The sequence below is a fragment of the Echeneis naucrates genome, chromosome 10 (assembly GCF_900963305.1).
Source record: "Echeneis naucrates chromosome 10, fEcheNa1.1, whole genome shotgun sequence".
Lineage (NCBI taxonomy): Eukaryota > Metazoa > Chordata > Actinopteri > Carangiformes > Echeneidae > Echeneis > Echeneis naucrates.
In genome coordinates this window covers 18152589-18179876 of record NC_042520.1, presented here as the reverse complement: position 1 = coordinate 18179876, position 27288 = coordinate 18152589, and the positions used below count along the sequence as shown (strand labels likewise).

The window sequence follows — 27288 nt, the reverse complement described above, 5'->3', positions numbered from 1 at the left end:
GTCTCTAACTGAGTCTGTCTGCCATTTGGAGCTGAGTGGGCTGAAAACAGCTGGCTGCCACATCTGGGATGTGGGTGGATTTGCCGGCTATTCGAACCAAAAGAATGATAAAAAATTTGCATATTTTCTTGAGTTTTCTGTTAGTCCTTTCCTTGTGCAAACTGACTGTCAAAGGATAGAGGGTGAAAAAAAAATGTACAGATTGGTAAATTATTTTACTCAAATTTTATGTTCCATATAGCCCAAAATTTGTGATGTCAATCCGTGTAAATTAAATCTGGCTTGACTGAGTTCATTCAACTTGTTTAAAATGTTATGTAAAGCTGACAGAATCTGCAGTTACCATCTGCCTAATTATAGCAATTTAATCCAGTGTCAAAGTAAACATATTGAGTGGTGCAGCTTTGATTCCAATCAATCAAAAAAAAAAAAAAAAAAAAAGCATTCATTCAATCGGAGCCATTTTTCGGTGCGAGGCCTGTGCGTCTTACCTTGTTCACAGTTCACACCCTTGTAGGCTTGACTGCATATGCAGATTCCCTGGATGCAGGAGCCGTGGTTGGAACAGGTCGGGTCGATACATTGACCTTCCTCAACATTACACTCTGCCCCCTTCCATCCTGCCAGGCATACACACCTTCCTTTTTCATACATGCCGTTCCCACTGCACAAAACGGGGCATGAATCTGCAACAGGACAAACACGGATTACACCCACATACTCATATACACACACAAACAAACACACGCACACAGTGCTGCAGTATATTAGCTGGAGACCGCAGTAACCTAGCATGAGTGGGGCTATGCTCTCTTATCTCAGCTACAGCGTGGATTCAGCAAATCCTCAAGCAGCCTCTGTCTCCCTCTCTTTCTCTTACACACATACACACACATACACACACACTCTCCATCTTATCCCTCACGCTGTTTCAATTTACTCAAGCACCACCTGAGCCCAGCTACCACGGCAACCCAGGAATTGTAGAAAATCCCCCCAATGTCACCTCACTCGCTCTGAACAGGCCGTGAAAACAATCGTGAAAACTGAAGATTAGGAAAGAGAGCATTAGGGGTTTATAGAATGAGGCTGGAAGCAGAGCTATCTCCATGTAGCGATAGAGAGCTGTGTGGCTAATGTAATGACAGCCAGGTAGAATAAAGTCAGTGAGAGTCTGATGATGCGCTGACAGCTACATCCCCCCTCCTCACTGCAGCTGGAGGAAGTATGGCAGCTTGAGACTTCAAATGGATTAAAAATATGATGCACAACCAATGTCTCTTTTTCTGGTATAATTTGCAATGAAGTCCCGGTGCATTCATGTGTGTGGGCATGAGGTATGTGCTTGTTTGATTCTTTGTCTAACACTGTACTAAGGAAACGTTGAAAAAAAATGAGCAGAGATGAGAGGCTTATATGAATAAATGATGAGTCTAAATAAATCATAGGATGTGATAACATATCACCTGTTTTTACACAATGAGACAGATGCGTCTACAATTGTTTTACAAAGAAGGACAGACAAGGAGGGGGAAAGAGAAGCAGAAGAATGCATGGCCTCGCAGGAGGAAGAGGGGAATAGAGGATCCAATAGGGAAGAGAGACTAAAATGAAACTCATTAATTTCAGTTACTTCTACTCTGCTGATTCTCCGGCTCAGTTAAAGTTGCTGTCAATAAAACTCGAAACTTCCTGCAGATGTTTCACATTAAGCGTCTGCTGGAAATTAAAAGATGGTGTCCTCTGAGACAATAGATGGCTTTAAATGTGAAACATCTCTGCAGGAAGTCATGAGTTTATTTGCTGTAGTTAAACAGCGTTCACTAAATGGAGGTAATTGTTAAAAAGGTTAGCCTTACTTCTTACTTGATAATGAGACAAACTAGGAGCAGAACAGAGGTGAGAGTAACTTCGCAAAAGTTTTCTGACTCCTTCAGTTGTTGCATACATACTGCTATAGATTTAATTGTAAATGTATGAAATGTCCATTTTATTTCTCATTAGGCTACACTAACCAATAATAGCGTGCAAGCCTTATTACAGTTAATAGAAATCACTTGAAATATTGAGCTCCTCAACTCAGTACTTCACCTTCATTACCTTTGCACATGTGGATTTTACCTTCCAGATCCTCTCAGTCGGTGTCAGATTGGATGGGAAGTATCTATGGACTGACTTATGATTGCTCTACTCCTGTCCTATTGTCATGTTCTATTTTTGTCTGGCCCCGGCCCCTCAACGACAGTTGGGGACTTCAGTCTATCCAGTGTTGTCTTGGATGCAAATTTTGGGTCACGGTCATTGTCTCCTGTCTCAGCTCATGTGAACTATACCAATACCTCTGTATCGGCAGCATTCAGTAAAGTCCAAGGCGGGATGTAATGAGCCTTTTACTCAAAGTGGCTTTCTAGTAGCCACCTTGTTTTACAAGCCTGACTGATGCTGAGATGGATGTCCTTGCACTTGGTTTTCCCATCTCTGCACAGAATGTTTAATGCTACACGTGAGTCTTCGGTTCTTGGTCACCTCAATGGCCAAGGGCCTTCTTCCCCAGTTACTTAGTTTGGTCATGTGGCCATCTCTATGAAAAGACCCAGCGGTTCTAACTTTTTTTCCACTTCGCAATAATTGAGGCCACTTTGCTCTTGGGAACACTCAAAGCTTTAGAAATGACACTTCAGAAATTTTATACGCTTGCCTTGATCTATGCCCCAGCAGAATTTTATCACAGAGGTCTACAGAGAGTTCCTTCAACTCTTGAAACCATGACTTGGTTTTGTCCTGCCACGCATTATGAATTGTGAGACCTTGGTGTGTGTTCTGTCTAAACTATGCCCAGCCGATTCAATTTGACACAGGTAGACTCGAGTCCAGCCCTGCAGTATGCACATCTCGAGGACAATTAAAGGAAATACTTTGACTTTGATGGAATTGGTGCTATGGAAATGTCCAATTCTTGAAACCCACAGATAAACATCCAGAAAGTGTTTTTCTAAAAAGAAATTAACATCCACTGCAAAATAATATGAGAACAGGAAAGGTTTTACTTTGATATTATGGTAGATAGAAAGTGGAGAATGGTCCCATTGCAAATTACACCTGTTTGAGTATTGTTTGCTAAAAATTAAGGTGCTAATTTAGGAAGTTAATGAGGCTTTTAAAAATGAAGTACATAATTGAGTCCCATTTAAGAAAGAATTAGAGTTCAAATTAATTGGACTAAGTAATTGGTTTGGTCTTTCCATGGGACAAGCTTAAAGTGAGTAAAAAACAGAACACCATCAGCCTATATGTCTCACCTTTGGCACAGTCAGGGCCCAAAAATCCAGCGAAGCAGTGACAGTGTCCGGCCACACACTCTCCGTTTCCATTACAGTCTGTGGAGCAACCGTCCATTGAGTCTGCACGAGCACACACATTCACAAATCAGACATAACAGGCAGAGAAGAAAAACAAACTTGAAATATTCCACATGTAACTCCATAAGCTGGCACAGCTCACCATTATTGAATGAGAGATCTGATAAGAAATGGATGGCTCCCCAGACACATGGGCTATATTAGATTAGTCTGATCCAGCTGCAATCGCTCTCTGGGGAATGGCCAAGCACTCACTTACACTCAGCAGCACTAAGCACATTATACTGCATTACAGGTTGGAAACACATTGCACGCAAATTTACAAACATCAAGGCTTAATCAACAAACTGTTTACAAGGGTGTTGTGTGGAACGAGACTGAACAACATAAAATCTGACATTGTGAGTTCACAAGTTAGTGGAGGATGTCTAGCATTGTGTCACTACAGTAGCTGCATTCTCAGCATGGAGATCAATGTGGTGCTTCTTCCTCCTAGTGCTTTGTCTGATCTGGAAATGCTTGTTTGATCATATCCTTCTGTAGGCTAAATGTGTTTCATCATATTCCTCTATTGGACTTCAATTAGCTATTTTCTTTTGACTGGTCTTGCTTTCTCCCATTGATATGTCCATCAAGTCAGATCTCATTCTCTGAATACAGATAGCATGGAAATGACAGATAAAGAGGGAGAGCACTTTTATGCTTTTAGAGCATTATATAAGTCCTTTGAGCTCAGTCAGCTCCACTCGAGATGGGAGATTTGGGTGTAGAAGTGCCCAGAGGCTGGCAGTGTCGGGGTATCTGAACTGTGCTGCTGGTTGTCTTCTGCCACGCGAGCTCTATCTGGGCTAGATAAAGTAATTAAAATGGGTGTCAAGGATGTCATCTTTTATTTGACCCTGTGCTGTCCGGCTCGACTCCTCTGAGCAGCCATCGAGTCCAGAATCAAACTGCTGCAGTCCCCTGGCTCGGTTTGTTCAAGCACGGATGACAAATCCTTCAGCGGCTGGGCTCAAGCACACGCACAACACACACATTTACAAACACGCGCACGCAAAGTTATTATGTGACACCCGCCTTGAGGCGCATGTGACACATGCTAATGAGACAGGCCCTGCCAGTAGCCGGCAGCACAGCATTATCCTCCACAGCAGCGCATCACTACAGAAACCAAAGTCATTTTCACCTCCATCACCTGTCATCGTCACACTGATGGAGGGAAGGCATCGCAATCTTCTTTTCTCCCACACAATCAGGAGAACTCACAAACCTTTCTCCATCTATGTGCCTGTCTTGCTCTTGGAAAAGTAAAAATGCTCATATACTCAAACTCTGATATTGTATTTGGCACCTGACACACGCAATGAAAAAAAAAAAAAACAATACTCATCTGCAAGGTCAAAGAGTTACTCTTAAACCAGAGGGGATAAGTGATCCATCCGAAGGCTCACAAGGCTGTAACAGTGATAAACTCTGTATCTTTCAGGCCAATGTCTCCACTACAAAAGTCTCCTGGCAATTAACAGGCAATGCATTAAGAGTCATGTCTTTATTTGTTACAACATAGTGAGTATGTGTGTGTGTGTGTGTGTGTGTGTGTGTGTGTGTGTGTGTGTGTAAGTGTGTGGGCATCTATGAGACACCCGCTCAGATCTTTCCACTGACTAAATCCTTTCGAATTAGAAATCACTCATGCCATAAGTTATTGCAGTTAAACGCTATTATAAAATGGGTACTTCCAGCCAAGTGATCTGATTGGTCAAATAAGCATTCCAATTGTACTTTATGAGCCTGTAAAGTTCCAGCCACGCTTTATGACCCTTGCACTTTATGAATTGATGGAAAAATGAAATGGCTGCCCAGCTAACTAGAAGTATCCTGCTACTAGCCAACCACCGCTTTTGTTTGTCATCAATTTTTGTTGAAAGTTGCACATTATACAGATGAAAGTTTTTTCAGTCATGTTGCCTCTTGTGAAAAAGATGTGATATTCAAGATGTATGATGGTGAAGGTGAAGCATAGCAATTATTCATAATTAATAAGCCTGCAGGAAGATTCACTCTCTGCCCAGAGTCCTGGCTGAGTAGATTTAAAGAAGACGAGGCTGGACTGGAGGTGGAAAAGTGATGTCATTAAGCTGAGACTTTCATGGATCGCAGGTCTATGTCAAGGAGTGTCCATTTGCTCGCACGGACAAGATATGTTTAAAAATGTATTCACTCTCCACATAACGTCCTTTTGGAATCAAAAGATGCACTCTCCCCTTTTTATTCCTTTTATACAGCATTGATAGGTGACCCATTTATGGGTCACAATCACGGAGAAATGACAATGACAGCACAGTATTTAAGTAACATGGTTTGGGACTCTGGGACTCCAATAGTACATATCAGCATCTGTGCTGACAATTTTCTGTTCATTCTAGCAGCATTACTGATTAAGATATAACTGAGTGATGTGTGTGTGTGAGTGTGTGTGAACAGATAAGAGAACAGCATAATGCCTCATGACTGATGCAGGTCAGTTACCATCTGACCGGGCACATGTGGCTTTGAAGATTCTGCCACGACTCACTTCTTTCTTCTTTTTACTTTTATCAGGCTGATGGTTATTGTGACAATCTGTGACAGTTTTTTCTGTCTCATGTAGTCACATTTTTTATTCCTCGCTGAAGCACATTTAAAAACTGGGATGTGTTATGTCCCCTTATTCCTGTGAAAATGAGAATATTTTGCTCTTTCAGTATCAGCTCCCAGGTTCTCATAGCTTACTTGTTGTCACACTGTACACCGTATTGATTTTGTTTTATTTTATTTATTTATTTTTACGACAGCCCTTTGCTAGTTCTCTTATTTATGCTCTCGGTTTCTTTGTTGTATCCAGTTACTATTTGCTGCGGAAAAGCTCAATTTCCTGACAGAGATCATCTCATTTCTCCTTCATCTCTCCATAAAGCGCCACACTGAGGCTGCAGCATGCTGCGTCTCCTATTAGGATTTATCGCACCGTGGCACAATGGTTTGGATTTTCTGCTTCCAGAACCCCACACCGTGTGTTTGTAACCCTCATTAGAGGTGTAAATGGGCAGCAAAATGAACTTTGACATCAATCCATTCATATTATTTTCCTCTTTCAAGCCAAGTCACTCGATTAATTATTTGAAAAACCTTAGCAGACTAAGAGCTGCTAATCTGAGCCCATCTGTTGTGTGTACATTTGTTTTGATCATGGAAGAGAGGGGAAATTTTGAAAAAAGGGAATGTTAACTCTTTGTGAATGTGAATTTTCCCGCCCAGCTCAAAATATGTGAATAGGGCTGGTATATTCCAGACTTAACAGACAGCACATGTGTCAACAAATGTTTGACAGCACTGAAATAAAATCTGTCTTTAGTTGTTGCATGTTGTCAGTCATTACATAAAGGACTCTGTCAATATGAAGATAAAAGATGTCTTCTGTACTAATGTTTTGGCACTGCAGAGCTATTTACTGATTGGCTTACAACTGAAGTTTTTTTGGGAGGTTGGTGACAGAGAAATTGAACTGCTAAGCAGCGAGAACTCTGTTCCTTATCGTTTACTGAATAATACTGTATAGAAATTGAATAATAGAAGGCTAGTTAAACATCACTGAAAGAAAAATATCAAAAATAGATTTTCCACTGAGTGACTCATACTATTGCATGAAGTATGATTAGTAATTGCTGGATTACCTTTCTGCAGCATGAAGTTACAGAGCCACTACACTCCAACTTTTTTTTTTTTTTTTTTTTGGCTTATTTCAATACAGTATTCTTTTAAGGCTACTGGACAAAGTGGGAGTAAAGAAACTGCCCTGATAATTATCCACTTGTCTATATTCAGCCACGTACTCTTGCATTATTCACATCCTTCAATTTACACTGCCATCCGTGTGTGTCATAGCAATGAGCTGCAGTTAGCAAGCCCTGTCATTATTACAGGAGCTGTCCTCCCCTTTCTAACAGCTGTCTGTTGCCATGCCAGTCTCACTCTTGTAATAGGAAAAGTTCCCTTCAAAAGTCAATGAATTTCAGAGCATTTTCTTTCAAATCCGATTTTTCCTGGGGTTTGTTGATGTTTTCTATTCAACAGATGAAAAGGGCAAAGGGACAAAGAGAGCGAAGCAACCGGGAGACACAAAATGTGGAACTCACATAAAACAGAAGCGTAAAAGGGCGATGTAAACTTCATTCGTGGCAGAAGTTAATGTCAAGCATGGGGAGGAAATGTGATCTGCATGAATTTGCAAAAGTCCTCCTCACCTATGGGACTGCTGTGGAGCAACACTTGCTCCAGGTTTCGTCCATCATTGTAGATGGCAAGGTGCCAAGTACCGGGGTCCATGTACTCGATGAAGCCTGTTTCTTGGAGGCCACTCAGCAGTAAGCCTTTGGGAGCTTTGGCAGTTGAGATGGGATCAGTCAAGGACCTGGGCAGTGCCTTTCCATCCAGCAGTTTCACAAAGTCGAACTGTAAACAATACAGCAACACAATTAAGAGTAGGAAGTTGTGCAAAACGTGTCAAAAAAAAAAAGTGACTGAAAAGTCAATTGCCAGTTTTGTGGGGTTTTTTGCAAGGTGATCTTTCAGAAACTGTCAATTGAATTCTAGTGGAAAACCACCTGCATATAGGTAACTGAAGATGAAGTGGATATCTGCAAAACAAGAAATCAGGAAAAGGAAGAAAAAACATAATCTCTGGCAGCTCGGCCCTCCATCAGACATGTTCCCGCAGTGGGCTGATGTTCTGCTCATCGCTCAGCCAAACTTTACCACCCAAGGTTTCAAATGGATCAGACTATTATTTTAACCCTCTGAACCTTTCTCTGTAGCTGTCTCACATTCTTTAACATTCGCCACCACTCTTATCTCTCCTTCCTTCCACTCCATCCTAAGACCTCCTTGAACTAGCAAGCACTCACTGAGTCTTATTCCCCCTGAGGGCTGTGTGTCACATTACTGTCAAAAACAGCTAATTAGACTTCTTCATGCAGACAAGACCAGGGGTGCACTGATGTTAAAAAGCAGACAACTCAGTGTGTGTTGTAGTTTTCTCTGTATGTGTGCCTCTTGCATGAAACAATGCTGCTCTATGCTGTGTACAGCCTCTGTGTGTTGTTGTTTTGTTTTTGTTTTTTTGAGATCTGTGTGTGTGTGTTTTTTGGAGCAAGACTAGGACTAACTGAGACACAAGGCTGCATATATCAGATGTGCACTGTTTTCACAAGAAAACAATGCACATCAACACTTTCTTTTTTTGAGATCTTTGTCCATGTGAGCAAAATCTCCCCATCCTCCACATTTAGTTGGCAACAGAATTTTGCATCACAGCCAATGTTTGTTAGGAGCAAGAGGCACAGTCTGATTACTCAGTCAAGCATAAGCATATACAACCTCTGTTCTCTGTCATTTGAATGTGGAAAATGTGCTTTATAATACAGCCCAATTGAAAATGTATTTGTTTTCCTTTGTGCATTTTCTGTTGCTGATGTGGTGTTTTGTTCATAGTTTAGTCTCACACAAAACAAGCTCAAATAGGGCTTTATGGACACCTATTATTGCGTGACTGGCTTTATTGATATTTAAAATGAGTGATCACAGCCAAGGTTAGAGGTGACAGGAAGTTGCTTTACCGCCGCACAACGCCTGATTCATCTGCTTTACTACCACTGGAAGTCATTCAAACTGGTTCCACACTTCCCCAGCAATAACACAGCATATAAATCCCTAACTCAAACAGTGAACGGACTATACTGAATCACTTTGTCATTGACTGAATCACTCAGTCTTAGCAGTAGAGCCCTTCGCAATATTATCTCAACAGTACAAGCAACCTACAAGCAATTGGATTGGACACCAGACAAAAGTCTTCTCCAGTTTTCGCCTTGGATGAAAGTATGACTCACTATAACAAACTGTCAGGTTGTGCGTGCATGTAGGCAAAATTGAGCGTGTACCAGGTAGCAATTGTGAGAGGGAAAGGAACGTAATGTATATGGATACTACAAAACAAAGAAATGACATATATTGAGCCCTGTGTAAAGTTTTGCTTTGCTCAAACCAAACTAGGGACAGTTTCTTTTCAAAATACAAGTTACATGCTTGCTAAGAGTTAAAAAGCCAAAGCAGAGGGAAAAAGGTGAATTTGTCTGGTTGTGATGTGGGGGCAGCTGAAGCAAACAAACCCATCTGGGTGAACAGCATACTACAACTGGAGCCTTCTTTACCTGAGTGTGTGTGGGCGGTATGTTCCTGCGTCCATAGACCCCCAGCAGTGCATTGTGCGAGAGAGAAAGGTTGAACTTGATGTACGTTGGATGGTGCACGGTCACGTGAAACCTCCAGAAGAGTCCTGGCGGGATAGCCTGGCTCTGCTGGGTTCCGATGTCGACCTCGCCGCGATCGATGGCTCGGCCTCGAACCCACTTCTCTGCAGGTTAAAGCAACATTCGGGTGACAGCGTTAAGTAACATACTGCAGATTTATCAAGGTGGACAGCAAGCTCTACTCAATATCAAAGCAAGCCATTAATAACCAGGCTGATGCCCTCAAACATTAGCGTGATCAGCAGCTGTACTAATGAAGTGAGACTCAATAGACATCAGGAATGACTTAGAGCTAGTAAAAATCTTGCTTTTCAAGAGACCCTGCTTTGGCAGTTCTTTGGATAAGGTCTGAATAAAGATGAACTGCTTTAGAGAGGAAGTGTTTTGTCTGAGTGCCATCTACCAGGCCTTTGTCATGTGCTGTATTAGCATCTTCTAACAAGAAAGAAATAGCGTGTGTTAGCACGTGTGTGAAAGAAGAGTCAGGAGAGCAGGGACGCACACGCACAAACACACACACATGCAGGCATTCACAAACAGCATCATGGCACACAGATAGTGTCTTGAGTGAGAGCACGTTTTTGTGTGTGAAGAGAATAGGTCTTTCCAGCAGTCCCTGGCCATCAGCTGCTCCCCTCTCCATAAGCCTTTATCAACCACCAAGCCTGAGTCTTTTGTGAAAGGGAGCAGGGAAGGCTCTCCAGCCCTCTTTGTGTCGGCCTTTATGGAGAGATATATCTCTGCTTCTAAACTAAGATGGAGGAAATACGGTGACAGAGGGGAGCCAGCCGATCGTTACGGTCACAAAGGCAAAAGAACAGTTAGGGGCAGATTCATGGACGAGGCTGCTCGCTCTCAATCTATAATGCTTGCAGCTCTACCACTCCATTATGGCGACACCATGCACACCCACAGGCAAGCTGGCATATATCACATGTACTGTCACAGAGAAAGGGAGGAAGAGAGTGGAGGTCTGTGAGAAGCTTCTGTTTCTTCCTTTGTCCTCTCTTACTTTATTGTTTTCTTACTTTACTGCTTTTATGGTGCTAGGTGAAGCACTTTGTGACTCTGCTCTGTGAAAGCCATAATACGTATAAAGTGAACTTTTTAGCAGGTGCTTTTAGCGGCAAGTAACATGGCAGCAAAAGCTGTTTCTTTTGTTATTTCATTTTCGAGACAGTAGTGTATTAACAGCTTTTTCATGGAAATATTGTGCACACACTGATTGTGCAAAGATTCAGTGATCCACAGGACCAAACATCAGGTCAAATTTAGTGAGGGCATCAACACATTCCCACGAGCCTCTATTGTGCTTTGTAATTACTGCTAATTAACCAATATGATTGTGTTAACATGCTAAATTAGGGTGGTAAACTACATAGCAGGATGTTAGTAGGCTGCGATGTTAACATTTGGCTTTAAGCATAGCTGTATCTTACAGAGCTTAAAATATCATCTTTGCTAATATCTGATCAAACACACCATTTCATATCGCTGAATATCAGCATGCTTCTGTCACCTGCATTTACAGCTCAGTTTAGAGTTGTGCAGCATAGTGAGCTTTCCTCTTTTTTCCCTTTTTCTAATGATGAGTATTAAGGTAGCAAATGCCAAAGTAATGGATTGTTCTTTTTTATCTTTGGTCTCCTTTATCTGTGTCTTATGTGGACTGTGGGTCTGACAAAGTAAATTGATTAATTGGTTAATTGATTAAACTTGACTGAGCTGTGACACAAGAGTGGGAGAGATGAAGAGAGAAAAAAGACAAAGGGAGAGAAAGATGAGAGGGGGATGAGAACAAAAGAGAGTTCAAAAAGCTTCGTAATGAAAAAGAAAAGGGAGACAGGTGTACTGTGTGAAGCATAAATTGTCCCTGTACTAAAATCTCTACCAAACAGGATAAAAGCAGCTTGGCAGAACTAAGGTATGCATTCATGGTTCCTGCCGAGTCTACCTCAGCAGTCTATTCCTTTTAATGCTAATCCTCACTCCTGTGCTTCACCACAAAGAAATAAAGGCCAGCAGAGGGATGGATGTCCTGAGGAAAGCAGCCTTTTATTCAACACTAGATGAATAGGACATGAATAGGGCATGGCAGTTGGCAGAACATTGGCAGGCAGACGTGCAGGCGTGTGGATTGACTGGCAGGCTTGAAGGCAGATGAGCAGGCAGGTCCTTCTGATGCTAATTACTGCACGGCTCTTCTCTGAGTCTGATGCAATTGGGAGACAGAAAGTGGTTCTTAGGTCACCCGCAAGGATGGGTGGTGGGGTGAGGGAGACAGGTGGGATGGGTGGTTAGGAGTGAAGAAAGAAAAGCAGGAGGAGGGAAAGGGGAGACCATATCCAAAGAGGAGGTTGTGATGTCAAGTTACAGCTGCTGATGCAAGAAAGAAGAAAACCCCTTCAATAGCAATAGAGAATAATCATGCAGCCCCAGTGAGAAGATCAGAGGACTGAGGAATTTACTGGGCGTCCCACAGAAACCACACAGATCGCCTGGTGACGCAGGCTCCTCCAGGCCTCCCATGTTGCTCAGATTACCGCTGTCAATCACGGTGCTCCACCAGCAACAGAACCCTGCGTGTCTTAGCACAAAACCTGAGACCCTAGTTGGAAACCTCTGTTTATTCCTTTCTGGCAGGCCAAAGGAATACAAGCTTAAACAGGCCAATATGCAAACAGAAAGGTAAAATTCCTTCACACCTTGCTATGCCTAATATTGTAAAAGCTGCCTGAAGTTCACACTTGGTTACTTAAAAATAAATGGCATTGCATTAATCTCCTCTTGTGCTTTTCATCAGTAGCTGGGGAAAGAAGCAAGTTGTAAGCAAAAAGTGTGTTAAGGTTTATTTCAAAATGTTGAGCTTGTTTAAAGAGGCAATCAAAGTGCTGGAAAGCTTATTCATGTCCAGCATCAAGCACACTGTGCCTAGTGGGTAGGTCTGCTCTATAACCAACACGCTGTAAAGTAAAATCATTATTCTGCCTCGGCCAATTACAAGTGCAGCACGATATGGTGTGCATGTAACACTGCTAATTGCCGCGATTCAGCGACAATAAGCAATCAGAAATACACGCATATGCTTTTAAACTGAGCCTTTGAAGGCCTCTGTGACACAGCACATTTGGATTTGGATGGTTTCAAATTTTCGCAGTTACTTTCTCAAATTTCAAATAACTTGCAAACATCTCCAAGATCAGTCATTTCGAGTTCTCCCAACATCTGTTGTATGTCTTTGAGTGTTTCGTGTCTCTATCATGTGAGTACGCCGGCCCAGAGATGGAGATGGGCTACATTAGAACTTGGGACACAAGGTCTAATTAATTTATCTTGCCTACGGGTTATTCAGGTAAAACAATTACACCTGTAATCTATTTTCAAAGGAACTAAACTGTCTTTGCAATTAATGTTATTATCCTTCAGATTCTAATGAACCAGAGAACAGACTAAGAGTGCAGTCAGGGTCTTGGTGATGGGACATGTCTGGGGGGACTGGAACTGTGTGCGTGCGAGCGAGTGTTAGTCGATATTGAAACGTAGGCCTGTGTGCGAATCTCACACACAACATTAATAGTGTTCCAAATGCAAGAAGATTGAGTTTGCCGCGGGATGAATAAAAATATCACAATGGGCAAGGTCTCTATAATTACTTGAATTCAATTAAGGGCCTTTTGAGCAGGTGGCTTAATAAGCTTTCAGCCTCCTCTCTCCACTGTGCTGCCTAATGAGTGTCAGTCAGAGTCAGGAGAAGATAATGCTCTTGGCCGTAGGGCCTTCCATTACTCTCGTCCTCACCTTCTACCATCAGGCCTCAGGCTATGTCTGTGACAGACCCTTCACAAACTCATTCACTTCCAGGCACTCTGAGTGCACCTACATTGTCAGTAATGTAATGTGGGTTGTATAAACTGACATGAAGATAAAGCACTTGTAAGATATTTTCTATATTGCTGTCGACTTAGCACCTACAAATTTAGTCTGAAGCCTGAAAGGAGTGAAATTGTCCTCAGCACATATTCATGCAGCTAATTTTAATCACAATTAATTTTTTATCCTTTAAGAGCCACAACTTCTGTTACCTTAAGACACTGGAGAGAGTCCTCTGCTTTTTGTTCCTTTTTTTACTTGAAGATCCTGAAAACTTGTTTTTTTCCAATCAGCACCTGTCTGTGAGTGTCAATTTTCTGTGCCAACGTCAGAGCAGTCTTGTTATTTCATATCACAGATTTCTGAATTTCTTGTTTTTCTTTGTGCTCTTTTTAAGAAGTTTGAAGTGGGCAGGGCTCAGTTAAAAAAATCGGTCACACATCTCCACGCAAGAATCAGTTTAGCAACATGGGAGTCAGAAACTGACCCTTCTTTGTTGGCTGTCTTGTTGCTGTCTATCAAATGTGATCAGACCACAATGAAGCAGCGCTTCGAGTGAAACGCTTCCACCATGAGGCATTACCTCTGTGAAAGAGTTGGTCACCCCTTCAGAGAAATCAACATTTGCCTCCAAGTCATTGCTACATGGCATAATTTTCATTCTTCACTTGTTGCAATTGAAGGATTTTGAAAAGGCCTTTACTTGGCCTTTAGTGCTTTACAAAAAAAAGTAATGCATTAAGAGAAAGGGTAGAAACAAAGGACATTTTTTAATTCCAATAAAGTAACTTTATGAAAGTGCAATTTTTCAGTAATCTTTTGATTATTGTTGGCTCTCTTGGGGAAGTCATGACCTGCAGTTCTTGAATCATTGTCTTAATTAAATAAATAGTCATGCCTTTACTATACAACTGAAACTTCGGCTGATATTAATAAATAATTCATTATTTGAAATGATGACTTTCTTTGCACATACTGTGGAATGCATAACAGTTTTCTGTATTTTCTGTGCTTGCGCCTTTTCTGTTAAATCTTTAAAGACAGTGTTAAATCTGTCTGATAAATGGAATAGAATAAAACTAAACCCGACATTCTCCAGCAGACTGTATTTAACCTAAAACACTGTTCAGCCCATTTTTGCCACGCTGTGGTGATATGATAAACACAATCTTATCTCTTTTATTTAAAAGGAAGTTTTCTTCTGTAACATGATGATGGAAATAGGCAGATTTTTTTTTTGTCCTGTCAGACCATAAAACATCTGCCACTCTCTAATGTCAGAAGGCAGTGGAACAAAGCCCCATGCCTTTCTTGAAATGTGTCATCTATTCTGTAAATACTGACTGTGGCTTGAAATTACATTTAATTTCTTCACCAATATTTGCACTCCCCTTTGAGTAACATATAGACATGTTGCTGTTGTTAGGCTTTCACAAGATGAAGCACTCATGCAGGGGGTTCACTAAATGATCCATATTCTGGGCGTAGGTGTCGGTGTGCATGTGTGTGTGTGTGTGTGCGAGTACATGTGTTGCATCCTGAGACTGTATCTCGGCCTGAGAAAATCAATGAGACCAGTGTAACACAGGCCAGTCCATCAGCATTTGCACAGATGCATGAGTACATGAACGCTCATCTCTGCCACACAAACACACGCACACATCTCATTTTCCCACATACGTGAACGCAATTTGCACACTTCCTTGCACTTGTGTGCATGTACACACCGCTCGGCCCTTCTCCAATCCACTCTCTCTGCACGCAGTCTGGAATATTGATGTGCTCTTTAAGAGCCCTTCTCTCTGTCTGTGTCACATTCCATCCATCTACTCACCATTTCCAACCACACCATCAGATAGAGTGAAAACAATTCAGCACTAACTCTCCTTTCATACAGTGGCTTATACAATCATCACACAGGCTCAGATGGCATTCCACAAGCTCCACATTTCATCATCTCCACATTATAATGAGCCAATGTGCCGCTCTACTGTATGTCAGTTTGTATCATTTCATATTATTAATTTATCCGGCGGCCTACGTCGACTGAAATATTATTCCCAAACTCCGACGTACTTCATTAAGATAGGGAATCCACTGACAGAAAAATTTTTATCTCTGGGCACTTCTCCTTTCATCTTCACCAGAAGATTCACTGCGTGTTTGTGGATGTGTCTATTTGCTTCTACGCACAAATATCAGATATAGCATTGGAACCATCATTGATTACGTTATTAGTCAGGTTGTGTGTGTATGTAATTAGCACTAGTCAGAAAGGTTTTTGTGTATGGAGGACTATGTTGAGCTCTCTAACCTGCAGGAGAGATAGCCGGAAGAACTTACAGTATAACACAGCACGTTTGTCTTGACAAGACAGAGGCCTTACTCACATGACACAACATGTCAATTAGTAACTACTAATGTGCTGCAGACTGCCTCATAAATTAAATTAGGATTTTGTTGCTCAGCCCCAAGCATCGGCACGAGGCCACCACATCAAACAAAAAGACTCTCTTTATGGCACTGAGGTTGGCATAACAACAACATCACTAAAAAATACCTGAGCAAGGATGCAAGAAGATTACTACCTTCCAATCATTCCACTAAGCTCGTTTCATCTCTCCCTACTGTGTCATCAGTTCATATCAAAACAAGCAGAAACTGATAACTATCCTCCAATCAGTCTCCTCAGATATCTTTATGCCCCCACTGTTATGCTATTTGTGTTTATGGTAGTGCATCAAAAATAAAGTCATTTATTCCAAATGGAGGGGGAAAAAAATAGCTGCTTTGTTTCTTTGTTTTCCCGACGAAAGTCATCAAATTTGCTTATAAATTGTTTCTTACATTTTTTATTTTATTGCCAACAATTACAAAGATCCTTCAAGGAGATAGGTCTCCGTCAATCTCCCCCATCCCCGCCCCCACCACAACATCACAAACACTTCTCCCTCCCTACCATGTCGTGTTTTAATCCTTTCCCTTTGCTGCAGCTTCCTCTCACCATCCTTCACTGTGTAATCTAGGGGATTGTGTGGTCTCTTAGTGTGAGAGGTGATGGGTACAGCAGGATGAGCGTGATAATCTGCCGCACTGGATTACAGCCTAATCTCTAATCTCTCAGGCCCTCCTCAACCCAGGGACCACCTCCACCGTGCCAATTTTAATAATCTGAGCCCCCTGCATCATCGGCTTAACTTTGCCCATTTTGATTTCCCAGCTTTCAGCATGAAGGAAAAGCAGTTGAAACAATAGATTGTTGTGACGCAACAAATGAAAGTGAATGCCATGACCCAAGCGTGCTCTGGTGGAGGATTTAGCAACTGATGAGAGTGTTAATCTGCAGAATGTGAGGATTCATCAAGAGCACTTGCTTTAGGGATGTCCCAGGTTGTCTAAACTGCAGCGGTTTGCAGTTTGGCTCTCCATATAAGTGCTGAATGTGGGCTCCAAGAGCATCCAATGTAATATCCATCAGAGTCAGTCTAAGCGTGAAGGTTGCTTTGTCCTGCCTGACTTCATGACCTGGAACACTCACGATTAATGTCCCATATCATGGGGTTAAATTGGTGTTAGTAATTCCTCTGGCTAGTTGAGAGACAGCCGAGTGAAGTGAATCTATTCTGGTCACGTACTACCTAAGAAGGAACATGATTAACCAATTACCTTGTCTTTCTAATAAATGAGTAATCAGTTCAAGGCTGATCTCTGCACTGATGTCTCTCTACCATATTGAAACATTGGAATTGAGTTATTTACAGTATGCAGGCCAGGATGATAATGCAATGAAACGGTTGAAATTCATGCCAATGGGTATATAGTAAGACTCACCGCATTCCAATCATCATCTTTAAATGCTTGAATTTACATTTGAAGAGGATTTTCTCATTTTGCCATTATTTTAATAATTGTGCTTCACTTAAATTGTATGGCATATGATTTATTTATTTTATTTATTTATTTATTATTATTTTTTTTTTCAATCTAGTGCGCAGACAGAAAGGCAGCAGAAAAACAGTGGGCTGATATTATAAAGGAGGTGTAGGGGTTAAAACAACATGCAAGCTGTGTGTGTTCACATATTTATTGGAGCTGACTTTCTGTGTGTGTGCGCATGTATACACTGGGCCCAAGGGTGTTTCATTTCATAAAGGTGTCCTAGAAATGGAGGGTTTATTGTGAAAATCCTGTTTCATAAATCCTTGTTGTACATAATGTGTGCGGACTAAATCACATCTGGTTCGTTTTATGACCTTGACAAATCAGACCTTTGACATCAAGAAATTATCATTCGTCAACGAAGAGTGAAAGCAAAAAAATACCATGTTCGTAGACATACAGCACAACTGTTGAATGCCTGACATGGAGAGTAATATGCTACAACAATTATATACAGAATCAGTATAGCAACCACAGGAAGATAACATTTGGCAACACAGTCTTCCCCGAGAGCTATTTCAGACGAAAGTAAACGCAAATTCATTGCTTTTTAAATCCATTGTTAGTTTAAGTTGTTGGAGTGCTTTGTACGTCTTGGAGTCACATCTCATGATAGTGATGTGAACTGTCTTTGAATATTAAGGGAAAGTTTTTATACTGAAAAAATATGCCAATCATTAAATGGTGCTATACAAGTGATTTATTAAAATGGCTGTGGAACGATATAGTTTGATATTCTAAGGAATGACTCTCTCTTCTTATTTAATCATTTTGTATAGGTAATATAAAAAAGTATTTAGTATGTGGCTACCGGTTGGGATCAGTGGTATTGTCTTTATTTTCATTGCAGTGCATTTAAAGATACATATGTTGACTGGTGCACTATGCTGATATAGGAGAACTGGGGACACCATCTCTTTCATTCCTCACATTCTCCACCTCAAACCGAGATGAGGCGCATGCTGCAGAGGTCTGACAATTTCACTTCTTTCTAACTCCACATGCCCAGAATTTATTATTTTATTTCATTTATTTATTTATTTATTTTTTAACCATTTTTAAACTTGTAATCTTCAGCCCCAACAGACACTTCCTCCAGAGACATAATTTGCAGCGACTTATCAGATTTTTGCGAGGCTCTCCTCACTTGGCTCTGAGCAAGTTATGTGGCTCCGGAAGGTCTTTTTTTTTTTTTTTTCCACTTGTGCAGTAGAACGCCCTAAAATCTGTGAACACACTTTGTGTAGTGTAAAATTTGGTGTCATTCCCCTTTAAAAGGGAAACATTTATGACCTTGAACTTCAATAAAGAAGTAAGTGCTACCCAAAATGTGATAAATTTTATATATTAGAAACTGACTTGTGTTCAGCCCAAAACCAAGGAACATGTTATTGTGGGGGGCTATGTTTCCATGGTAACTGATGTGAAACTTAATGAAAATGAATTTTCTGAAAATAAGTCTGACTTAGAAGACTATTCCTGGCTTTAAATAGAAATCTATCTTGATGAAACAACCCCTGGTTTAACTACACGCTTGCTTTTCTGCTTGGAAATACAAATCAGGTGCAGCAAGGGCCTGTTGAAATGAAGTGAAAAGCTTCAAGCCAGTGTTCATTCAATATAATCCATGTTTTCCAAATAACAGATAGCTGTATTACATTTGTTTCATTGATACTGATGGGCAAAGATCGCCAATAGTTGAGTGCAGAGCATCTGTTATTTTAGTGTGTGTGTGTGTGTGTCTGTGTCAGCTCACCTCTGTCACCAGCATGTGTGTTTTCAGGGTTGAGTGTATCCAGCAGGTGGATGGAGCTGGTAGGTCTGGTTTTGCCTCTGTCTTCCTGCTGATGGTCTGCAGAGCTCAGGCCATTCTCATACAGCTGGCTCTCACCGTGCCGCAGATGCCAGGTCAGACCTAACAGGTGGACCGCTACATGCACGCACACGCAGCCACACACACACACACACACACACACACACACACACACACACAGTGACAGCCACAGGAGGGGGGCAGGTCAATAGAAAAGATCATTATTCAGTGCAGGCAGAGGGTGTGTCTGAAGCTTTGTTAATGCCCATCTTAGAACTCTCACTCAGTTTATGTGCTTATTAGCAGCTGGCAAAACAATGGACAATTAGCAAATCCACGAAGAACTCCTGCACGCAGAAGTCTCTCTCTAACACACACATACATCTGTCCAGTATGTGCACGTACACATGAACACTAAACATGGCAGAGGTGGGCAATTAAGGAAGATATTCCGAGCTGGAGCCTTGGGCTGGTATTAAAGCCCTAACACAGTCTTTTATGCATGACTAATGATGCTTTGAAAGCTGCTGCCGATTCACAATCCATATGGGCCTTTTAAACAACAAAGGATATGGGAGTGTACCGGATTCCCCCTCCCACTCATAAAACTGTTTACTAGGACAACAATCCAACACGCTCTTAAATAGAAACAACTAACACCTGCCCGTTAAGGAAATTAATTAGTGTCTTGCAAGTCTGTCAATAAAATGTTCAGTAAAACATTCACCTTGCTCTGACCAATCGTCATGTTCCATTCATGTGTGATTGTGCACCAACGCTGCTTTAGTTTTACACTTTAAAGGAATCTAAAAAGGTAACGTCTCCTTGCTGATAGGAAGAACAAAGCAAATGAAATAAATCATTGTGGGTTTTTTCTCCTCTGACACATTCCGAACATCAAACAAAAGCAAAGACTCAAATCAAAAAGTTACTAGGCGCTGGTGGCAGTCAGAGGATGGCTGATGCATGCAGATCAAGGTAAAGAACTTCTAACGACTTCAAACATCTTCACTGTCTGTCTTCTGTCTGCTGATTGCCTTGTCGTCACCCAGAAAAAGCACTTGACACACGCTTGCACAAAATGGCTGCTTAGAAAACAAATCCACAATTATCCATCATGACCAACACAATCACACAGGTACAGTCAAGCTTACACAACTGAGTAATGTTGCTGCAGTTTTCATCCGTGCATGTCAGCACCCACCCACACACCTACACGCTCGCCCACACTAGATCCCGAGCTGATGAGGAATACCTAATTAAAACTCCACATAGTTCAAAGCCATTTGCATTCACTTTCCATTCCAGTCACAGGAAGAAAGAGTGAAGTATTTCATCTGAAAAATACAGCAAATCCATGATGGGCTATGAGAGTTGAAGCCATTTTTGACCCATTCTCCAGTCTGGCATCTATGGGGATCAGAAAATCATACATTCCGATATTTCGACATCTGACTAGCCTTAGCTACTGTTGGTTTAGCTATCAACTTATGCATAATATGAACTCTTCAGAGCAGAACACTGACGATTACTCGGGCCATGAGGGAGACGTCATGCATCATTTAATTCAAACTAATTGAAGTGTCAGCCTGTGACGACATCAGAGTTGGACATGTGCACATTCTTCCCATCAGTTGGGTTACAAGTAACTCATTTATATTTATCCTTTCATTATTCTTTTTTTCCTTCACTGTATTTCTCTCTCTCAATTTTTCCCTTTCAAAAGTTGCATTGTGGGGGATTTTGTCATTAACACGTCGCTGTGAAATTAGTTATGATGACTCATTCTGATGTTGGGGAAAAAGTATGAGAAACGGTCGCCCAAATGATCTGCCATGTACATTCAATTTCATGGGTTTCGTTTTCAGCGAAATACCTTAAGGTTGTCTGCTGCTGTAAGTACTGCATCTTTAGCAGACAGCTGGGAGAGAGAAAAAAAAAATCAGGTAGAGAAAAACTGGCAGAGGGAGCTACAGATGATAGTCAGATTCATATTTTATTCAACAATGACAGATTTAGAGACAATACCGCAGAGATTTCCTTGAAAATATGACCCATTATCAACTCTCTGCTATTAGAATTAAACATGAAATATGGGATTGCACCTACAAATGTTGGTTTACATGCATCATCACTGCTTGTACTACATTATATTACGCAGTGGAGTGGAAGTGGTATTGTGGTTTCATAAATTAGTCTGTAAGAGTGCTTGGTAAGGGATAACAAGTTATCCCCAAACTGAAACATTTTGCATTTTCACCATTCAATCTCTCATGCTTCATTCTCTCATCTGAATTGCTTTTCTTTCTCTCCTTGTACTCCGGTGCCCCACACACACCTCCGTTAGCCAAGTGTTACCCACTCCAGTAATGACTGTGCAGCGACAGTCCTCATGGGCCCTCCTATCGTCTCCTCTTCACGGTTCCATTCCTCCTCAAAAGCCCCTCAGACCACACTCATCAGCGTCGCTCACCCTCTGTTTCTCGCACTCTCTTGTTTTATGGCTGTTGACCTTTTGCTAGGACACTTAGCATCTAGAGTCACAGAGTAGACACACGTGTACACACACACACATGCTCACACGCACGCACAGAGCAAGGGTAGATAAGGACCTATGAACATGATGGAGAGAGGATGGCGGTGGAGAAAGCAGGTTCACGTGTATACTCTTGTAGTTATGAGGATCTGACACACTAACACTAATTTTAAGTCAGTAAAGACTTACCTGACCATTTTAATTCTTGGTATTTAAATACTACTTTAGGACTTCAAGACTTCTTTTGGATTTCTTGTCCGATCCATTTTCCGCAGGCGACTGGCACCTTGAGTATATCTGAGGTCTGGATTGATGTAAAATTGGCCTCTTTAAATCAGTACAAAAGAGGAAAACTACACAAAGTTCACTCTTGACGTCAGAAACCAAACAATCAAAACTCAAGGTCCACTCACAAGCTTTACCTCATGGAGTTCGCTCTGTCGTCATGGAGACATGTTATTGTCACAAGGTACTTCGTTGCTTTAAGTTACACAAATAGTGAGACAGTTTATGGACCTTGAGGACTTTAAAGTAACTGTCGTGTCAGTGTATGTTTGGTTTATAAGAGAATGAGTCAGTTAAAAGTCACATTTAGGGACCAGACGGTTATGGATTATAGTAAGGCAAAAATCACAATTACTATGGATTTTCATGGCACGATTATCAACTAGTATTCATGTCTAATGTTTTTATTAGTTTTGAACAATCTATTTAACACACACGAGGTGATGGTGTGATCACACTGATGTTGTACTACATTGGAAGTGTTGGCTGCAACTTTCTTTTGGCAGGTTTCACGACTTGGGTGGCTGTCATCCTGAACAACCTTCTGGTCATCTTTTTGTAACCAAAATACCCACTAACTATTTCACCCGTTTTTGTGCAGAGGCAAAGATTGCTCAGTCCTCCTGCCATTGTACCTGTAGTGGCGTTGGCTTCAGTGGCAATTTGCCGGTGCACACACCAACTTTTATTGCGTTACGGCCCCTTAAGAAAACCAACAACACCCAAAATAAAGAACTCCTGTGTATTCTGGGGAGATTTGTTGAGAGCCTTTTGTTCCAGCTGCAGGGGCTGCAGTGCAGGTTGCTCGACAATAATTTACCATCAATGCCCCTCTTTTTCTGTGAACATAATCACTTGGCTTGTTGTTGTTGTTGTTTTTTGTTTTTTTTTTTGTCTTTCTTTTTTCGCAGTATTACTCAGCCTCAACAGTTGAATAATTACGACGTTTTAATCACAGCTAATAGTACCATCTCTTGCTACAAATCAAGCAAGGGAAGAATTGCCCTGCAATGGGGACCGGGGGCAACTATCTGATGTCAGCATCTGTGGATGCTACCTCAGACCGTTTGGACAAGACTTTCAGAAACGAGTATTTCTACAAACTTTACCCCTGATTTGCTCTATGTTAGGGGATACTCATTATTTTGTAAAATTTTTTAGTAACTGAGATCAAAGTAATTTTGATACAATGTCCATCCGGATGAAAGGGTGCATTGGGTAAAAATGGAAGTACCACCTCCGGGCCTATACCATTTTAGCTGTTAATTTTACTTCACAGAAAATTAGTAATCAAATGAGTAATTCTTGAATTTCTGCCCATTTAGTGCATAGAGAAGACCTGGTGGATACTGGCCTTCAGGGGCTCCGGACGTCTGCAGCATTTGGACAATTTAGCCAAAAGGCAATCCAGGTTTGTGCGCAGTCTGTTTGCTTATGGCGATAAGAGGCTACGGCCTACACTGGACAAAAAGCCGAGCAGTAAGAGCAATTAGCCCTTAAATTATTCGTTTTTAAAAAGTTGGAAAATACGCTTACATGCAGGAGTTCGATAAGAAGATTGATACCCTTCATGTCTTATACAGCCAGTAGCTGGTGTGTTTAGCTTAGTATAAAAACAGGAGGAACCAGATAGACTGGCTCAGTCCAAAGGTAACAAATACTGGTCTACATCACAAGTGGCACGAGAGTAGTATAAATTTTCTTATCCAACTCCTGCCAAGAAATCATGGGTTCATATTTCAAAAATGTCAATTTATTGTCTCATTCAGGTTTCGAGTGATACTAATTCAGAACTCTGCCATAGTATTTAGTTTTTGTAGTTTGCTGACAACAAAGTGAAGTCAAGTCACAATCCAGGTGAATTTGCGACAGTTTAGGCTGGCTTTTTATTCCCAGCAGCAATGGCAGCTATGGCTCATGGGTGTTGTAGTATTTAGAGCCAGCTGCTAAACAAGCACAAAGCAAACAGCAGGATTTCTCAGAATCAAAGTAGAAAAAGATTTAAACCGACGGTTGAAACATGAGCAAACTATTTAATTATCCAGGAAACTTTTTAATTTTAGTCTCTTTCTTTAATCTGTGTTTGTCGGGTCAGTGTATAGAAACAGACCCAAAGCTATGTTGCAATTAACAGTGAATGATTTGCTTTGTGTTTCTACCTCCTACCACGATTTGGAGTCTTCTGCTTAGGATTTACAAGGATTTCATAAATTTTTCATCATCATATGTGTGGACACACAACACACATGCACACTCACGCAGACACACACTTAGACACAGCATGAAGTCAGTTATGCAAGCAGCATGTGCTCAGCGTGAACCTTCACTCTCACTCTCGTTTTCCCCCTCACTGTCTATCCATCTCTCTCTCAGTGTCCGACTTTCTTTCGCTCTCCCTCGCACACAAAATGAACATAACCACCTCGCGTTAGAGAGGGACTTTGAGTGAGTCCAGTCATTATAACGCGAGCGGTAGCAGCAGCAGCACAGTGGCGACAGTGAGCAGCAGTGCAGCGAGGACCTCGCACACATGAACCATTGATCAGTGTGACAGTGAGATGACTGCCAGAGGTAATAGGACAGCACTGCTGTGAGGGGATTCTGTACTGTACCCTCGCTGTCAGCTACCCTGCCGAGATGTGCGCGGAGGATGTGGCAGGCTGAGGAGAAGAGTGCCGGCTGCAGGGAGAGCCAGAGACAGTTGGGTAGTAAGAGAAAGAGGCCCTTGATGTGCCTTCTTCACGTTTGCTTACTTACTACCATGGAGAGAAATAAGAGAAAAGAAGCTGGTAGAAATTTGTGAATAAAGTTAGCAATGCTGCAGCGATAACAACTGCTTCCCTACAGCTGCTGCAACATTAACAGCTGGAATGCCTGGCTGTGTGGATGGCATATCTTTATTGTAACTGTAGTAAATGGTAGGACCAAACCACTAAATTCTCTCCACCAGTGTTTCCAGAGCACCAGCTTTTAAAAGCAGGCTATTTGAGCTAGTAGATGTAGAGATAATGCTCGCATGCAGTTGCGGCTGCTGATGTTACTGTTGTTGTTGTCAGGCATGTGTGTGTCTCCAGATTAGATAGAAATGATTGTGGGCCCCAGTGATGATTAGATTTCACACTCGTGGTATAGAAAGAGTAGGAGATAGAGAAAGAAAATTGTGTCCGTGGGTGTATGTGTGTGTGTGTGTGTAGTCCTGTTTAATGCATCTTTATCTGTCCTGAGTTTGGTTGCAGAACACAATGGATGAGACTGACTGTGAATATACTGTCTTATTGATAACCATTACAGCCAAGGTAGCACTGCAGTCAGTTAAAAATGATTTATCAATACTCTCGCACAAGCAGAAACACACCCCGGCCTGATTGCCAAGTCCTTTTCTCTCATACACATAGCTAACCACCGACAATATTCCATCTGACATCCAAAGACTACAGCTGGCTTTGCCCGGCAGCAAACACTTTCAAGAACATCAGTCATTCGATTTAGTGTGTAGTTTAGCATGTACAGTAAAAGCAATTGCTCATCCGAGTTCTGCATGCCTGTGTCAGCCTCTAGCTAAGCCAAAACTTCTGAAGGATGGGAGAAAGGAAGGCAGAGCGAGAGAGAAGGGCAGAGGGAGATAAAAGACAGAGGCAGCGCGAGAGTGGGGAGTAGGAGAGAAGGAGAGACAAATGGGGAAAACAAGTGTGAAGGAGAGTGAAGGAGAGGGACTTCAGTGCCAATAAAACAAATCTGTGTCTAAGTCAACGTTAGAGTAGAGACTGAGAGCCTGAGGGCCCCACTGCCCCCCTGTCTTTTTGCCTGGCGGCCTTTGCTCCACTGTGAAGACAAGAGGTGCTATAAAGTGTTTTTCTTTCGCTTGTCCACTGACCCCTTGAAAGCTACTAATACCACTGTCATGACTGTTTAAGTGTATTATGTTTCTGTGCATGAGTGTGTTGACATTTGCTAGTGTGCAAGTGTGTATCTATGTGTGCAGCACAATTTCTTGACTCGAGCCCTCAGGACTCATTGGTGTGACCTAGTCAATCTGGGATGAGAAGTCCTGTTTGGATGGCGGGATAAAATGACAGCAAGAAGGATGAAGGAAGAGCAGAGGTGTCTTGACTGGTGAGATTTGCTGTATATCCTGCTGTTTATTTACCAGTGAAAGTCTCCGTCACTGTCATCTGGTTAGTCACGGTTGCGTCAGTACACCAAGTCCAACAGAGCTCACAGCTCACTGCTTCATGGAATTCTCTGTTTCTTTCATTTTCAATCATGCCTCCACTCCCTCCCTCTCTCTTTCCCTCTCTGTAAGTGAGTCTGCAGTATCTCTGTCTATCTCCAGCTTTCTGTCCTTTCGATCTGGCCCCTTTCTGAAAGCTGAGTCATGTTACCACAGACAGAATAGTGTTAAGTGAGCAGGGGGATCGGCGCCATGTTATGTTCCTAACCGGCAGCAACCATCAACCACCATCGCTACCGCCGAGAGATAAACACTGCAGGCAAACAGCAACTCACAGTCACAGTCAGCCCCTCCGTGCTCGTGTGTGTTGGAGTGTGACTGTGCACGTGTGTCATAAGTGTCATGGGGGGGAAAAAAAGAAAAAAAAGAACAGCATGTTTGTGAGTTACAGTGAATGCCAGTGTGCATGTGGGTGAGCATGTTCTTGCCCAGTGAACTATCGGAGCTACTGAGGCTATTTTATTGCAGCCTCTCTGACCCTCTGAAGGCATTTTACCAAAGGGCTCCCTCACCATTCAGAGCTTTCTGACCAGAGATTGTCTGGCCATTTAAAGCAATTTTACCAAAGGCTTTTGTGGCTGTTAGGGCAGTTTCAGCAAAGGCCAGTGGGTTTCTTTGAGCTGCATTAGATGACCAAAATAGAGAACTGAAAACAAAGAGAAACTGGACCAATCAATACGGACCCCAATGAGGCGTGAAGCGGCTGGTTGAAAGAAACTGGAGTGAGGTGTATACACACACACACACACACACACACACACAGCCCCATATGCACAGGCTGGGACTAAGATACAGAAGCATGTAAGATTCTTTTTCTTTTTTAATGATTACCAAAAAATAAAAAAATAAATAAAACACCAGGATTTGGTGGGAAAAAAAGAGCACTTTCAGCCAATTTTCACCTTGAA

General features: G+C 41.8%; 1 protein-coding gene across 1 annotated transcript in view; it reads right to left on the bottom strand.

Moving 5' to 3' along the window:
* tenm1 (teneurin transmembrane protein 1) overlaps positions 1–27288 on the bottom strand; it is a 160633-nt gene that overhangs the window by 64899 nt on the left and 68446 nt on the right. The window contains exons 6-10 of the mRNA XM_029512069.1: positions 19272–19445; positions 9608–9810; positions 7643–7850; positions 3300–3401; positions 492–686 (exon numbers count right to left, since the gene is read on the bottom strand). Coding sequence (XP_029367929.1) covers positions 492–686; positions 3300–3401; positions 7643–7850; positions 9608–9810; positions 19272–19445 — 882 coding nt within the window. The remainder of the gene's footprint in view (positions 1–491; positions 687–3299; positions 3402–7642; positions 7851–9607; positions 9811–19271; positions 19446–27288) is intronic.